The sequence below is a fragment of the Anthonomus grandis genome, chromosome 22, assembly GCF_022605725.1.
Source record: "Anthonomus grandis grandis chromosome 22, icAntGran1.3, whole genome shotgun sequence".
Taxonomy (NCBI): domain Eukaryota; kingdom Metazoa; phylum Arthropoda; class Insecta; order Coleoptera; family Curculionidae; genus Anthonomus; species Anthonomus grandis.
Window position 1 is genome coordinate 11,192,317 of NC_065567.1, and position 18,191 is coordinate 11,210,507.

The following is an 18,191-nucleotide window of genomic DNA, read 5'->3' on the forward strand; positions in this document are numbered from 1 at the left end:
AATGGCGTATGTAGAGAATCATATTCGCTAAATATGTTAGTTATTAGGCCAAGCAAATGTTACTGCGTAAATGTTTACAGAACATAAATTAACCAAAATATTAATATTACCATTTTATTTAAATAAACTAATGTTTTTTTATGAAATACTTTAAGAATAGTACAAGAAAGAATTGATTATAAAGTACAAAAAAAATCTTTTGTTGCCTCATAGTATCATTGAATGTTAATATTAAGATACTTTATTTCACATGTCATTTTGTATGTGCATAAATCATGAAGAAGTTTCAATTTTTTTTTTTTAATTTCAAATATTCAGTACCTACAAGCTAGCTACTGTATATTTGAAATAATAATAATTAAGAAGTAATAATAGTGATTAAATAATAACATAACACGTAAGCTATAAGGCTAATAAAGAATATAAGAATAGAATATAGAGTAAATGGCTTCCAACAATCAAGTTTGGCTTTTAGTTGCTTTAGATGTTGCTATTACCGAAATATTTATTAACATTTATTAACGTTTACAATGCGATCGTGTGGTCATCAGTTTCGAATTCTAGCATGGAAATGGTTGTTTGTGATTTTTTGTACAAAAAATTCCTCCGGTCCGTTGTAATTGAGGAAAACAAAGCTTGTAACATTAAATATCTTCACAGGTTGAGTCTAATGTTAAGAAGCTTTGGGAGTGAGTTCAGGCGCTCACAGTTTATCGAAAATATACCTTATTTCAAGTTTGTCTTCTTAGTTAAAAGTGATACGGCTTTATTTACTAGTGCAATTATCACTATGGCAATCTTCAGGTACATACGTATTAAATTAAAGTAAAATATTTTTTTATATTTTGTGAACAAGTTAAATTATCTTAAGCAAGAAAAAAAAGCCTGAACATATATATATACAGGGTGTTCATTTGAAAACTTCCCACCACGGATTTATCGAAAACCACTGTTTAAAAAAAACGCCGAAATACGTCAAAAAGTTTGTCAAGGGGAACAATTTTCTAACCTAAAATTACTTCACCCCTTTTCACCCATTGCCCCCCAGGGTCATCCCCTTAAAAATTTTAAATTGCAAGGGGTATCGAGTAATAGCTTGTTTAAAAGGTCTTTCGAAGTCTTTTATTTTGACGTTTGATTTTTTTAAATCGGTCGATTCGTTTTCGAGAAAATTAGAAAAATCTTTGTTTATCTTAATTTGTTCAGAAAGAAAACAAAAACATGAAAATATCAGTTTTTATTTCAATAAGTGTTCAAAATGTTGCCCGTTTTTGGCCAAGCAATGATAATGGCGATGTTTAAATTCCTGACGGACATTTTCAAAAACATGTTGTGGGATATCATGGCAGCTGTCGATGATGCGTTGACAAAGTTCATCCAACCTTTCAGGTTGGGGAGTAAACACAATAGATTTCAAATGACCCTATAGAAAAGAGTCTAACGGCGTTAAATCAGGAGATCTAGTAGGCCATTCTATAGGCCCCCTTCACCCTATCCATTTATCTGGAAACTCGTCGTCCAGCCATTGCCGAACGGGAAAAACATAGTGAGGAGGAGCGCCGTCTTGCTGGAAATATATTTCAGCCTCATCAAGTATAGTGTTTCCATCATCATCGATTTGGTTTTCAATGGATTCAGTGATAAGCGGATTGATGGTATTTTCCAACATATCCAAATAAATGTCTCCATTTAAATTTCCGTTAATAAATAATGGCCCATTCACTTTATTTCCTAAAATGCCTGCCCATACATTAATTTTTTGAGGGTACTGGGTATGCCCTTCTACAAATGCATGAGGATTTTCATTACTCCAATATCTACAGTTATGCTTATTAACAAATCCATTTAGATAAAATGTGCATTCATCGCTGAAGCAGATATTTTTTACGTGAATAGTATTATTATTAATCGCTTCAGTCATTTTTTCACAAAACTCAACTCGCCTATCGAAATCGTCTTTGCTTAACTCTTGCAATATTTTCATTTTGAATGGATGAAATTTATGAAGTTTGGTAACTGTGTGAACAGAGCCTAATAAAATACCAGTGGCAGCAACAATTTTGCGTAATGAAGTATTAGGATTTATTCCAAAATGACCCAAAACTTTAACTTGAGCGGCTTCATCCAAAGTTCGCCGATGATCACGTTTTTTATTTGCAACAGATCCAGTTTCAGTAAACTTAATAACAAGGTCCAAAACATACCTATGCGACGTTATCTTCTTCGGATGTCTGGCGTTAAACGTGACGGCAGTTTGCCGAGCACATTGATTTTGGGTACCATAAATTAGAATAATTTCCACTCTTTCGGCTAGTGTGTAAACCATTTTGGAAGTAAAATCTTCAATTCAACAAATAAATCTTCACTATTCCAAGACTGTCACAAATGTAACTGACGGCAAAATAAATTCTTTTTTTTCCTTAGCAATTATAAATAACTAAGCAGGTATAACAATAAATACAGTTCGCCCAGGAAATCTGTGTTGATAAAAAGAATGCGGAAAAAAATCCAGTTTGTTATTTACCTTTTTCCACGTCTAATCTTCGGAATTGCTGTTTATGTTGGTAGTTTCCGTTTTAAATTATTAACGAATTGTAGATTTAGCAAACCCTAACGGGCAACATTTTGAACACTTATTGAAATAAAAACTGATATTTGCATGTTTTTGTTTTCTATCTAAACAAATTAAGATAAAAAAAGATTTTTCTAATTTTCTCGAAAACGAATATAGAGTGATTGATGACCGATGGTATATGGAAAACAGAACGTAGTATTTTTCTAAAAATTTAGTAGCCATGGTGACAGACAATGCTCTATCGATCTAAAATATGTTCAGCGCTGCAGCGTTGCTGCTTATATAGAAAAATAGCAACAACTTTGATTTTTGAAATCGAACACCCTATACATTTTTAGATCTTTTGATTCCCTGTTTCGTTTAAGGTCTTTTTTAATCATACTTTCATATACCCATTAAGCGATTTTTGAGGAGAAAAATAATTTCGCGTATTTTTTTTTAAAATCAAGGCATAAATAATTATTTATATCTGAAGTAAATTCCTAAAAAGCTCAAATTTTATACATCACTTTAAAAGACCATCTTGATTAACTTCTCATAGCCTAATTTAATCAGCATTATAGAGAGTCGTCGAAAATTAAACTAAAATTCTTTATTTACTAAAATGGCGAATAGTCCATTTTTTTTAAATGGAATCCTTTATATTTTATGTTTTATTCTAATAGACAGTAAAAATTATTTTAATTTAATTTAACACATTCGTATACCTAAGAAGCCGTATTTTAGAAATAACTTATTTAAAAAGAAAACGTTTTTATTTACTACTCAAATAAAGTTTTGATGAAGCTATTTATTTTCCATGAACAAAGTGCTCAAATAATAGCAAGAATATGTATAAAATTTAACACAATGTATCTAGATTCACAACCAGCAGATAAAAAATATTATTTATACTACAAAATACTTCTTCGTTATAAAGACTACTACCATTATTCTCTAAACAATCAATTATAAAATCGTTTTATGGTGGATATATTCGTTGCTCTTCTAATTTCGCTTTTATCTAGCTCAGTAATAACTTGCTGACGTATGTAGCTCTTCTTTACTGTTTACTGGTGTTGCGTAAAAGTTTTCCTTTATACTACCCTATAAATAAAAATCAAGGGGTGTCAGATCTGGCGATCTCGCGGTCCCATACGCCTAAACCATCTATCATCAAACATGTCGTACAGTTCTTTTACTATACTGTCTCCAGTGTGTAAGGCAGGACTCCATGATGCTTAAATCAACAAGTACGCAAATCTTGCAATAGCAAAAAATTACTTTTTAAAATTTCTAAGAATTTGGAATAATTTAGTGGTTCATCATAAATTAAAAAAATTTAATTGATTATCCTTTAGAAGGCAAAATACATTGAAATGAATTTTTTTTTAAAAACCCATTTCTTTTATCGCGTGTGGATTTAAATCAGCCCAAAAATTACTAGTTATTTATCGAAAATTCGTTCCCTAGAAAATTTTGTTTCATCGGTCCAAATTATTTGTCTTAGAAAGTAAGCGTCTTCATAAATATGAATCAAAGGGTTTTCACAGAATTCTACCCTTCTGCGATGTCTTGTGGTTTCAAAGCCTGAGCTTTGGTGAACTTGTATGGATGCATTTTATAATTGACTAATATTTTTTGATAGCATAATAAAACAAAACTAAATCTTAGCAATCTTTCTTTTAATTGTAACTTGTGTATATGCAATGAAATACGCCCATACATTCATAATATTATCTTCTTCATTGGTAACTGGCTTTATTTTATTTAATTCAGGTTTTATTTTAGAACCATAATTAACAAAATTATTTTGTAACCTTCGTTGATTCATTGGTAGATCTGGATACATTTCCGTTAAACTTTCTACATGTTAATAGCAAGAACATGATCACATTAGTGATGGAAAATAAATAGACTCATCAAAACTTTATTTGAGTAGGTATATTTCATTTTAGACTTTTTAATTAAGTTGATCAGAAAACACAATGTTAGTATTTTAACTTAATATATTACTAAAATTCATTAAACCATTGTAACATTTTCATGGCTAACTAGGAAATTTACAAAATAAAAATGATTAAAATTATCAAATTTCATGAAAATATGTGTTTAAGTCTAAATCGCGGCTTACTTAGTAAGAGAAGGAATATATAATACTAAATTAAAGGTATTTTATTTTTATAATAAAATATAGAGTGTTCCATTTAACAAAATGGACTTTTCGCCATTTTAATAAATGAAAGATATTAATTTAATTTGCAATCTTGATAATAATGCTGATTAAATCCAGATATGGAAAATTAATTTTACAATAGTATACTTATACATTATTTACAACTAGCTGAATGCCCGCGGCGTTGCTCGCGTGAAAATAAAAGAAAAGTCGAAGAAGGCCTCCAATAATAGTAAATGCAACCCACAATACACAAAAATAAAATCCGAAGCCTCGCCTCATTGATAGTACATGCAACTCACAATTGCCACGCCGTTTCTCTTGAGGTCAAGGGGCACGATTAATATAATATAATTATTATAAAACCAAGACACAAATAATCTTAAAAATTATTCGTTAGATGCAGAGCGAGCGGTAAGACTCAGTCGAGTCACCTCTCGGGTATCAGTCTCGCATGGAGCCGCCTTGTTGTTATCTCTACCAAAATAAAAATAATACAGAGGCACTTTTTCAATCGTATTTATTAATCAGTTTTATGCCGCTATGCGATATTTATCATATCGCTAACACCTCTTATCAGTGGAATTTCAAAAAGTTCGTTCGTATCCGGGGCCTACATTATAAAAAAACATTGTTGCAGTTAATTTTTTTTTCTTAAGTTGATGCCTGCGACTCGTTGGTGCGGGCAGTCTCCGTTCAAACTCCGAAGCCACGCCCCCTTAGTTCTCGAGGTCACGGGTAACAATTTTCCCATTTTTTACCCCTAATCTGTGGAATTTCGAAAAATCCGTTCTTATCTGGTGCCTACATTATAAAAGGAACCCGTGGGCAAAATTTTCAACGTTTCCAGCTATTGTAGTTTGGGCTCTGCGATGATGAGTCAGTCAGTCAGGACAAACTCTTTTATATATATATAGATTTGACCTATAGGAACGTAAATAGCTGAGAAATAAATAATTAGTTATCCCTCGGTTTTAAACAAAAAACACGGAAAATTATTTTTTTTCTCGAAAAGTGCCGAACAAATTTTCCAGAAAAATGCTACGTTCCGTTTTCCATATATGGCTGATGTACCATCGGTCGTCAATCACCCTGTATATTAATCTGTATTAGACATAGATTCAAAAGTCTTGCATCACCCTAAAATTTCCGGAAGTTTTTTTTAGCAATTTAGTTGTTTTTCTAATTAAAACTAATCCATTAATAAGTTCTTAATCTATTGTGGCTGATAAAAAAATCGGAAACTATTACAATTATCAGAATAAATACTATACATAAGTACTATCACCGTCTATAGATTACAACAGTTTAATTTATTTTGTTGTAATCTTATTTTGTTGTAGTATTAGTTGTAATCTATAGACGGTGGTACTATCACACATAGTATACACACATATGCCATTTTGCTCTTGCCACCATTATGTTTTAGACCTAAGTAGTGATGCAATATTCTAGAAACGTGAAATAGCGCGTTTCAAATAAAGTATTTTAAGAATAAACCAATTCCAACCTTTAAAATGATGGGTTTTTGATTAAATGGTTACATATTCTGCAATTTTATTATTTAATTAACTTGCTTTTTCTTTTTTATTTTATTTTTCAAGTAGTAGGTGCGTTCTATTTTAAATTTAAATATTGATAATATATATTACATGGTTGCTCTTAGTGAGTTTTACTTAACAAAACATGATTCAAAAATATGAAACATAGTATTTTAGGCGATATTATAGCCACTCCACTTCAAGAATATTCTTCTATAAACGAAAACAGTAAATTTTCATATTTCCTTATGGTCTATCTTAATAATGTATTATAAGGTCTTCCCCTTAATAATCTAACATTAAAGCTAGCTAACACTATATCGTATATTTATATTTACATAAAACTAATTGAAAATACTTTAATACACGCTTCGAAAACATTCCGGTATGAAGCTTTTAATATTTTATGTAAGTGGCACTTTTAATTTCAGACTGTATACAAGTTTACCCAAAAGCCCCTATAACTTTTGATATAATCATAAAATTGGAATAATTAAACTATGAACCTTTTATTCTCGCAACAAAAGCAAACCCAGTTTTAAACTCGTTTATAGATAAGTATCATAGTAAGCCCATATAACCCAGCGAAAACTTTCTAAAGTTACCGTTTTACCTTATCCATAAAAAGTTTTTAGGTTGGTTTTTGTTTTACGAATTTTAAACACACACTACATTATGTTTTTAGTCAATTTTTAAACTATAATCTATTTAATTCACTCACGTAAAACTTTTAAGTTAAGTTTATAGGGCTGTGAAGTCGTGTGGTTTAAGCTTATATTGAAATTAATTACCTTGCGGCGAACGTGCAACTTACTTCAAACCTGGAATATTTAAGATAAAGTGCATCCTTTATAATTACAAATAGATGTAGCAAAGTAATTCTACTCAAAATAACCATCCAAAACTTTTAATTCCTTACTGAAATGACACGCATTTTATATCTTAGTTTGTAACAAAAAAATCTTTTTCTAATTTATATAATTTTTGCCATTTTATAAATTGAACATTAAATTCCATTGCATTATATGTTGGGTTATCATGGTCTGTATATACCAGGTTTATAACCAGAATTCTGTTAAGCAGTTAGTGTCAAAATATCGTAACAAGCTTAAACTTATATAAGAGAGTTTCGCAGAAGCTCCAGTAGAAATAATTTAATTTTCGTTAAAAACATCCAATATAAATTTATTTATTTTAATATTCATTTATCCTCAGAGAGATGTTACAGATCATTAAACAACATTAATGATCAAATTTTGGAAAAAAATATTTACCAAAGAAATGTACTCAACAATTTTTGAAATCAGGAGTCCAGAATAGTCCTCTTGGGTATCTCAACCCAAGCTAACGATGTTAAAATTTTCGAAGAGCTGCTAGCGTTTGTAGAATTAACTTTCTATATCTTCATCCTATAATATTCTAAACATGTTTTATTGCTAAAGATCTAGATGTCCAAGGAAGGAGGTTGACTTGTTCCTTGTTATGGTCGTTATGGTATACAGGGTGGCCCATCGAAAACAGTCCAGCAAGGTTTGCAATTTTTTTTAATACTTTCAATTCCTTAACATCAACCTCTTGGCGGGATTGCAACCACCCTCGAAATCTTAAATAGTAGTGGGGATCAAGTTTATTTTCAAGGTCTTTTTATTCTAGTTACAACTGCCAAGTTTGAAATTGCTAACTTGAGTTTTCGCAGTCTGACAGCTGGTCAAAGATTTTGAAACAGTACCATTGTTTAATACTTTTAGCGCTAGTTTTTATTCTTTACTTACAAAACAAAAACGCTCGCACCCCTTGATTTTTGAAAAGCGATTTTTAGTTTAAATTTTTAGCCTCACAACTTCAACCCCTAACTGGGGGCGACATTCGCCCTTATTTTTTAAATGGGAAGGGGTGTGTTTCAGTGTCATTCAATTTTCTTTATAATAGCAGTTATAAAGAAAATTTTTAAAATTTGTGCAGTGTGAAGAATATCAGTTGTTATTTATTGGCATTCCTAAATGATGCGGTTTCGTAAATCTTCTAACGATTCATTTTGGGTGGCATACATTTTCGATTTCAGATGTCCCTACAAAAAGAAATCAAGAGGAGATAAATCGGATGATCTCGCGGGCCATTTGATAGCAACCCTTCTCCTAACCTATTTACCAGGAAACGTTTCATCTAGAAATTGCCGTACTAGTAATGCATAATGAGAGGAAGCCTTGCTGAAATATTCCGATTTATAATTTTAATCAATGCTGTTACAGTACAGGTTAACAGTATTTTCCAAAATGTCTAAGTACGTATCTCCATTTAAATTTCCCGGTAATAAAAATGGTCCAATTATGTGACCACCAAAAGTACCAACCCAAACGTTTAATCTTTGAGGGTGTTGAGTATGAACCTCGTGGTATATCCTTAGATTCGCGTCGAAACAGTACCCACAATTATGACGATTGACAGTGTCATTAAGAAAAAATTAACATTCGTCTGAGAAGCAAACATTTGAAAGATAGTCGGGATTATTTGAAATTAGTTTTTTCGGACATTATTTCACAAAACTGTAAAGGCGGTCGTTATCATCTTCATTTAACTCTTGAAGAAGTTGAATTTTACATGGGTGCCATTTATTATGCTTTCAAACTAACTTCACTTTTCTACGAGCATTTTTAAAAAATGTTCAAAAAGGCCCCCAAACCTTGCTGGACTGTTTTCGATGGGCCACCCATATATGTCTTAAGAGAAAATCGTATCTTAGTTTCGTCTTACTGCACAACGGCTTCTAACCCATATCCTTTCACCATTTTTATCTAATTACTAGCTAGACTCATTATTGTTTGCAGAATAAAATGCCTGTGTCTTTATCCTACAAAATGTTCGATTGGCCTTATTGCTGATGATCTAGAAGACCAAGGAAGAATGTTGACTTATTCCTTAATAAGGTTATAATTATGGTATACATGTCTGAACAGAAAATCGTATCTTGATTGCGTCTTACTAGACGACTGCTCCTACCTTGCTATATCCTTTCATCATGTTTATCTAAATATTATCTAGACTTATTACTAGTGACTTTTTTCTCTTTCTATGTATTACAAGAGATGATAATCGTTTCAGCTAATGGTAACACTAAACGGAGAAGGGTATGAATACTAAAAAACCTGATCACGTTTTTTTTTATTTGGCTTATTTGAAATGACTAGCGAACTGCTGAAACGATTACAAAATCTCATCCTGGTTGCTGAAAGAGAGCAAGCACACAAAATGCCACGACTAGAGTATGTGAAGTTGGTGGTAGGCTTGTTAAAGGCCGAAGTCTCGAGTCTAGAGCGAAACCCGTGTGAGCCTGTGATTATGAAGTACTGCTCACGAGATGTGTGTTTGTTTTCGTCAATGCTGAAACGATCTCTGATAGCTAAACATTTTCAACTGGCGATAGATAAGTTAATTAGTAAACCTTGTTGTGTTTTATTTTCATTGTCACTGCATATATTTGTTCATATTTTCTATCAAATTACACTTTAGCCATATAACAGGAAATTAAATCTAAAACTAAAGTTTTTAAAATATATGGTATTATTCGCTAAAAATACTATATAGTCATATGGTTGGAATCTTTCGTGTGATACTCAAATCACGAGAGTTTTACTACTATTTTTTACACTAATTTATATTTATACTATATTATATTTATTTCACTCTTATTTGAGAGTAAATAAAAGTTGTGGTTAGTGGTAAAACAAACTGTAACGTGGTTTAAAAATACTTCAATAAAAAATTGCTACGGACCGATTCTTAGGAGGAAATATTGATGTAATACTCCAAAAAATAATAAACCCTAAACTTAACTGAGCCAATAACAATTACAAATGTAAAATATCGAAAAAAAAATAGAAAACGTATAAAACATAGAGTATATACCTATATATATAAAAGAGTTTGTCCTGACTGACTGACTCATCATCGCAGAGCCCAAACTACAATAGCTAGAAACACGTGAAATTTTGCCAACGGGTTCCTTTTATAATGTAGGCACCGGATAAGAACGGATTTTTCGAAATTCCACCGATAAGGGGTAAAAAATAGGAAAATTGTTACCCGTGACCTCGAGAACTAAGGAACTAAGGCTTCGGAGTTTGAACGGAGACTGCCCGCACCAACGAGTCGCAGGCATCAACTTATGAAAAAAAAATGAACTGCAACAATGTTTTTTTATAATGTAGGCCTCGGATACGAACGAACTTTTTGAAATTCCACCGATAAGGGGTGTTAGCGATATGATAAATATCGCACAGCGGCATAAAACTAATTAATAAATACGATTGAAAACGTGCCTCTGTATTATTTATATTTTGGAAGACATAACAACAAGGTGGGTCCATGCGAGACTGATACCCGAGAGGTGACTCGACTCAGTCTTACCGCTCGTTCTGCATCTAACAAATCATTTTTAAGATTATTTGTGTCTTGGTTTTATAATAATTATATTATATTAATCGCGCCCCCTTGACCTCAAGAAAAACGGCGTTAAAATTGCGGGTTGCATGTGCTATCAATGAGGCGAGGCTTCGGATTTTATTTTTGTGTATTGTGGGTTGCATTTACTATTATTGGAGGCCTTCTTCGACTTTTCTTTTATTTTCACGCGAGCAACGCCGCGGGCATTCAGCTAGTAAGATATAAGACTGTATAACAAGTATCTATCAGAAAATAATGTAAAGTTGCTATAAAAACTTTTTTTTAAATTTAATTCATAAATTTAATATAACTTTTAAGATCTAACCTTTTTAATGAGAGTTAGATCTTAAAAGTTGCCATTTTAGCTTTTCTAATGAACTCTATACATGAGTTAGTTATGTTGCCCACATGAGAAAGGAAAACCACCTGAATTTTTTCATCTCTCTAAAAAGTTGTTTGGTGCGGATAGGTGCTATAAACTATTTTAGGTAAGCTTAGAAGTTAATTATTTTAGTTTAGAGTCAAGCAAGTATTTTTTACACAATAAATTTGCTCTAGTATTAATTTGATTCCCTATCCGTTTATTTCCTGTAGTCGGAGTAGCTTTAGTTCGGCTTAATGAGATCTAATTAGAAGATTACACAAGACAGGAATGTGTATTTTTTTCGTTTTTTTGCCAGGCACAACTTAAAACTAATCGTGTGACTAGTATCTAATATTATACGTAAATTAAATATAACTATAGGCAATATTTAATTATTCTTACAAACCTTTTTATTAACCTATCAAATTTATATTTCAGTAAAAATTGTTATGTATTGTCATAGAAAAATATTACTTCTTCCTATAACATGAACTGTGAATTTACTTATATTTGGTATTGGTATACTGTATGTTTTATGTAATATATAGACAATATAAAAATGTATGTCTAATTTGTAATTTTACATAGACTTTTAGTTCAGGCTGACTTTAAGAATTGTTAAACATATACATGCACAGTATGAGTTTAAACACGTACCTTTCGGTTTTAGTCAAAGCGAATATTATTTCTAAAACTTTAAGATACTATATTTCAAACGCAAATTTGAAATTCAGACTTGCTATAAAGAGTCAGCCACAAGCTGCTTATCCCAACCTAAAATTATATACAACATAACCAAACGATAAATTCAAAAAAAAGTAATCCTCATATACAAACCTATACATAATATAGAAACCAGAATGGAAAGTTACACTTTAACCAACTTTAAAAATTCAACTTAACTCAATATTAAACCTAAATGAAAAAAGTAACTAAAACCTTTCGGTGATAAGTAATTCTAAATATTCAACGAAGCAAGAAATAAGAACTGTGGTAGATTTGGGATAAAACGATGCTTCTATCAAACTTACGCAGTTTTTTTTAAAAACTTGTCATTTGAAATATCCCTAAAATTATTTAGTAAAGAGTTGTAAAGAAAACTAGAGAAGTAGGTAAAAGAACCCTAAAGAAGAAGTAGTTTAAGGTCGTACTATTACCAAGTTACATACGCGGCAGCTTTTCTCAGATATGTTGCGAGCAAAAATTATTTCATTAAACAGATAACGGAGTGTATTAGAGCGTGTTTATTACACGATGAAAGAAACACGTAAATGCATATTTATTTGTGGTTCGATTTTAAGCCAATAATTTTCCAGAAGAGTACTGTGGTGCCTTCTCTTCAGACATGCCAAACAATGCCTACAAGAATTCTCTTGTTTTTACAAACTGACTCCTGAATTCTATGCCTATTTAGTCCAAGCAAACGGAGCCCATAAACAACATAGCAATAGTCCAAGAGTGACAATATTGTCATATTGATTTAGTTAGTTTTAGTCTAGTGTTTATGTTTAATATGAATTTTTTCTTCCTCAATTACAATGGACTCGCGTCGTATTTCGACGCTAGTCCTGAGGTATGACTGAGCTATGGTTATATGATCTCCCACTGTCAAATCTTGATCAAATATAAGCCCGAGTTTTTAACATTCGGGTCTTAAGGAACAGTATACCTTCCAGAAATAACTTATTAGTAGTAATAATATTATTTCCCTGATTTATCGAATACACCAACAGAGCTACTAAGTTTAACAATAATCAATTTTTGTTGGACAAGACAGTTACTTCTTCTAAATTCTCGTTAAAGGTGATATAGGATGTTGACTTTATGATGGACACTCGTGGAGAGAAGAGGGGAAGATGGTAAATAGATTTGGCAATCGTCACCTGTTCCGTCATCCGTAAAGAACGTAAGCATCAAAGGTACCAAAATTGACCCCTATGGTAGCCCACCAGCTATGTTGTGAATTTAGACCATCGATATCTTCGGATAGATGTTACCATGCTGCCAGCCGCTGCTCCCGACTAGTCTAGTATATCCCATCTGACGGCATTTCGCGAAAGTCCATAACATTCCAGTATGACTAGCAAAACCTTATGATTAAGGGAGTCAAATGCCTTCGAAATATCAAGTAAGAGTAGCACCGAAATAGATGATCTCATTGCCCGCAGCAAGTCATAGATCAAATTTAAAATAGCTTATACTGTACTGAATCGCCGCCTCAACCTTATATGAGTTATTACTTGGTAGAATATTAAGGGAATTAATATAGGAATTGAGTTGTTTATCTACGATCTAGTATTTTGGAACCAACATTTAAAATGCCTATAGGTCTTAGCTCAGTAATCTCCGTTATATTGATTTTTTCAGAATAGGGATTACAATAGCTTGATTCAAATAATCGAAAACTTAGAAGTGAGATATTAATTATATTCTTTAGTGCATTTCAACTACAAAATGGTAGGCACATTTTTAACATTTCCAAAGATACACTATCCGTTCCGCTACCATTGGTTTTTATTCTCTTAACTATATGACATACTTCATTTTCATCCAAGAGTGAATAAATAAACTTTTTGGTAAGAGCATTAAGCTTGTTACTATTAGAATAATGGTTGAGAAGTTAGATACATAAAATATCTGCAAGTTTAATTTACAAAATCTTCTTAATTAATCATTATTTATATTAATAGAAAATTTCTGTTAAAAACTATATTAATTAAAACCATTGCATCTTTCTATTTTCTAAACGAGGGACTAAAAATATGTTTAGATTTAATTTTATGATCATTAATTGGAAAAAAAATATTTATAAGCGGCGATTATTTATTTGGCCTGGTAGAATAGCATAAATAGCAAACGAAAAATATTTTTTCCTGTAACATATAAGTCCAGTTTTTCATTTCTTGCAGATAATTGGAGGTGTCAACCTGCAATAGTAGTGAGAATGCTAGCTAAATTATCGTTTTCATTTTCACGCCCTGAAGTAGCAGATTGTAAAATTTGATTATAAGAGTTGCTGACATGGTTTGTACTTTTTTCTATAACTTTAAACTTTCAAATTATGAGCATGTTAGCAGAGATTCATACTTTTTTACCTAAAATAAGCTAAAGCAGTTTACTTCTACTTGACTCGTATATACGTTATATATACATGTTAACATTATTTGTTTTATAACAAGTCTATTCACGTTAAAACAGTAGTGCGAGAAAAATTCCATTTATTCGAATATATTATTTGTCTAGCTGAATCTATTAGCCTAGACTATATCTTTTGTAGTATGTACATACTTTGACTATTTTGACCAGATTCAAAATAAGTATTAAATTAATATGTATATTCTTTTTTAGATTATTATTATACTATTTTTTAATTTACACTATAGACATGTTGAAAAAATCTACCCAATCCTATAGAAAGCAAATAAATTTATGAACTTTCTAAATATAGAAATTTAGCACGTTGGATATAACTTTACATTTAAAACATAATATATACATCCATCTATATATAGCTGTTGTAGTTACGAAGGTTCTAATATGTACTACCTTTTGACATATTCGGTATATTATCTGACTTATAGTCTTAATTTAATAGGTTTATTTATTTGAAAGTATACACTCTTTGCTTTTATTTATGCTTTACAGTGTAAAATATAACCCTGCTATGTACAGTTTTAGTTTAATAACTCTTTTAATAGACCAAACATATTTGGATAAATATTGTTTCTTTATATTTTCGATGCAATTCTATCCTATGTGTTAATACCTTATGGCAAGCATGTTATTTTGTTTTTATCTAATATACTTACTACCACATAAAAATTATAAAATAATAAAAGACCGAGTCTTACCGGAGCTGCAATGCAACAACTTCCTTTATTTTCGCAAACTGCCTCTGTATCGACATCATCACAAAATATGGCAAAAAGTCCAGTGACACACTCACCACTGCATTGCTTTTGAAAAACCTGAGGTCTATTAGTCGTGATTCCATTGTTAATTTTTAAATTATGCGACTGGGTTGTTCTTTGGGTTGTAGACGTCATACTAGTAGTCGAAGTAGTTGTACTCTTTGGTGTCGTTTTAGTTTCAAGTTTGGTTGGATTAGTTTTGGTTTTGCTGGGAACTATGAGTTCTGGTGGTGGAGTATCTCCATAAGCATCACTGGATACGCAACATTTTAGTCCTGGATGGCAAAGACTTGGTTTATTAAGGATAGCCTCGCAGTAGTCTGCTACTCTCTCAGCTACGCATACTCCGCGTTTTTCTTGACATTCTTTGGCACCTAAAAAAATGCATATTCCACTTTTGTATTTATAATATTATAAAAATAGTAAAATCATTTGACATTCTTGGAATATTTTATTATTATTATAACTTTTCAAATTAAAACATTTTCTCTTTTATATTATTAAGTCTTTCTAAACTATGAAACACGAGAACTTTAAACACATGTTAAATTTATTTGAAAACTTTAGTTTCACTTACCATCGTCTTTGCTGGTGGAATTGGAATGCTTGTTTAATGCTGTCTAAAACAGATATAGTTATTATATTGACCAAACGAGTGCATTTTTAATAATAATAACTTTATATTAAATTCTCAAGATATTAAAAAAAAACTAAATATCTTGTATTTATATATTTTAGTTTAAAATTAAAATAACCTATACTTAATAAAAGAAAATAATTAAATAACTAATAATGTTTTTGTAGTTTTTTATATTTAAAAATGCTTTATTTATTAAAGTCTTTAATCAAATACTATGGATTTAAAATTTTATTAATTTTAACTCATAATTATTGAATATTTTTTGATCACTATAAACAATTTATTATAGAAGAAAATACTCCAATCAAAAAGGTGTAGGGGACAAGGAAAGAAAGCCGTCTTCTTTTAGACGAAATTTGGTTCCGAGACAAATTGTGTTAATATTTGTTGGACATTCGTTTGAACATACCTTAATCCATTTTTTATATTACATTATTTCAGTTGATGATAAATAGATGGTCTTTAAGTCGTATTTGGTAAACGCAAAAATGTATTTAGTATAATTTTTGCTGCCAGTGTAGTGCGAATTGTGCGTGCAATATAAATTTTTATTCTTCCAAAGAATATTTATTTATTCATCAATTTCTATTTTATCCCCTTTAAAGTAATCCCCTTGTCTGGATATAATACACTTGTGCCAACGCTTTTTCCAATCCTCAAAATATTTCAAAAATCCTTTTTTTTGTAATCTTGTTTAGCTCCTCCTTCAATGCCGTCTTTATCTCCTCAATCGTTGTAAAGCGCCGACCTTTCATGGTCCTCTTCAGTTTCGGGAACAAGAAGAAGTCACAGGGGGCCAGATCTGGGCTGCGTGGTGCCTGCGGCATCATTAGTGTGTTGGTTTTAGACAACAATTCGCGCACAAGCAACGATATCTTGGTGATCCAGAATGCCTCCACTGAGATCATTGAGTCTTAGTTTTGACGTCATAACCGTATACCCATGTTCCATCACCTAATGACTCTTTTGGTTCTTTTGGTCGCAATTAAGCAATTTCGGAACAAATTTTGCTGAAACACGTCTCATACCCAAAACACCCGTTACAATTGCTTAGCACCCAGGCAACCAAGTGACGTCTTAAAACCGTGACAAAAACGTTAAAATCATGTGAATAAGTCCCACCAAAATTACGTTAGTTAGGTGATGTGAATGGGACGTCTATTACTAACTATTTAAAGATGTTTTTACTGACGAGATTTTCGTGACGCTTCTACTGAGGTATTCCTCAAATCTTTAATCGCATTTCTAAAGAGCCTAAAGTTTTTATACAGAGCTCTCAAATTTGTTAAAATAGGTACTCTCACGAGATGTGTAGGAGCTTATAGTCATTTACATTTATAATAAAAATGTAAAAGTATTTTTCCTGTAAATCTAAAACTGTAGTCCAAAAAATGCAATGTTAATTAACGCGACGTTTTGATTTAATGGACATATTAATATCTATTTTCTTTTTAATTATGATATGATTTATTTTCACCCATAGGTAAAAATTCTCTCCAAGACGACTAAAAGAACTGAGACAAAATTTAATTTAATTTAAAAAATTGCAAGGTTAGGTAAAGTCGAAATTATACCCATTTGTAATGACGTCATTTTTGTTTATCTTTGTTTAGCATATTCCAAACAGCGGCGAGAACAAACTTTTGAAAAAAATTGGTGTCTGATGATTATTTATCTTATATATACTAGGTTATGTGGAATATCCGTCACTGTCAATCAAAAATATTGGTTTGTCAACTTGTTCTTGAAAGTTATTTCGAAAAGTGTTAGATAATGCCTAAAAAAAGATATAATAGGTATAATGAACAATCGCAGCTGATGATTTTAAATATATTGGCTTTTTTTCAACTGGAAAAGGAACAAGTCCGAAACGGAATTGCACTTCAAATTGAGAATGTGATACAGCGAGCCGCAGATGTAACAAAATTGAGCACAACAACGATCGCAAATATAAAGAAGAATGGGATAAAATCAGATCAGGATTACGCAGCCCGTATATCTTCCAAGCAAAAGACAGCAAAAACCAAAATTACAACATATTTAAAACATAGAATTCGGAACAAAATTTATTCTATGTACGCCAGAAATATGTAATATTGGCAACAATAAGAGAAAAGTTCAGGGAAGAAATTGAATAGTTTGAGGTTTCCATTGACTCCTTAAGAAGAAGGATCAATAGTATAGATTTCAAGTGGAAAAAATCAAATAACAGAAAATATTTGATGGACTTGCCAAATATTGTTCATAAAAGAATCAATTTTTTAAGGGAGTATATCAAAAATAGAAATGTAGGTCCGGAAGGTTTTACTCCAATTTTCATTGACGAGACGTGGATTTTTTTTTTGGCCAAGGGATCATTTCGTAGTAGCTGGCAAGATGACACCAAGCACACGGATTCAAGGAAAAACAGTGAAGGTAAAAATTATCTGGTTATCTTTTTAGATTTTTTTTTAATAAAAACTATTGCCCTTGTAAGGGCCCTCTAACTTCATAATTTCATAGTTTCATATAATTTCTCTCTAAGACAATATGAGGGAATTTAACTCCATACACTAGTCGTATGTG

General features: G+C 31.3%; 1 protein-coding gene across 1 annotated transcript in view; it reads right to left on the reverse strand.

Moving 5' to 3' along the window:
• LOC126749131 (protein masquerade) overlaps window positions 1–18,191 on the reverse strand; it is a 45,854-nt gene that overhangs the window by 7,937 nt on the left and 19,726 nt on the right. The window contains exons 3-4 of the mRNA XM_050458785.1: window positions 15,564–15,606; window positions 14,927–15,360 (exon numbers count right to left, since the gene is read on the reverse strand). Coding sequence (XP_050314742.1) covers window positions 14,927–15,360; window positions 15,564–15,606 — 477 coding nt within the window. The remainder of the gene's footprint in view (window positions 1–14,926; window positions 15,361–15,563; window positions 15,607–18,191) is intronic.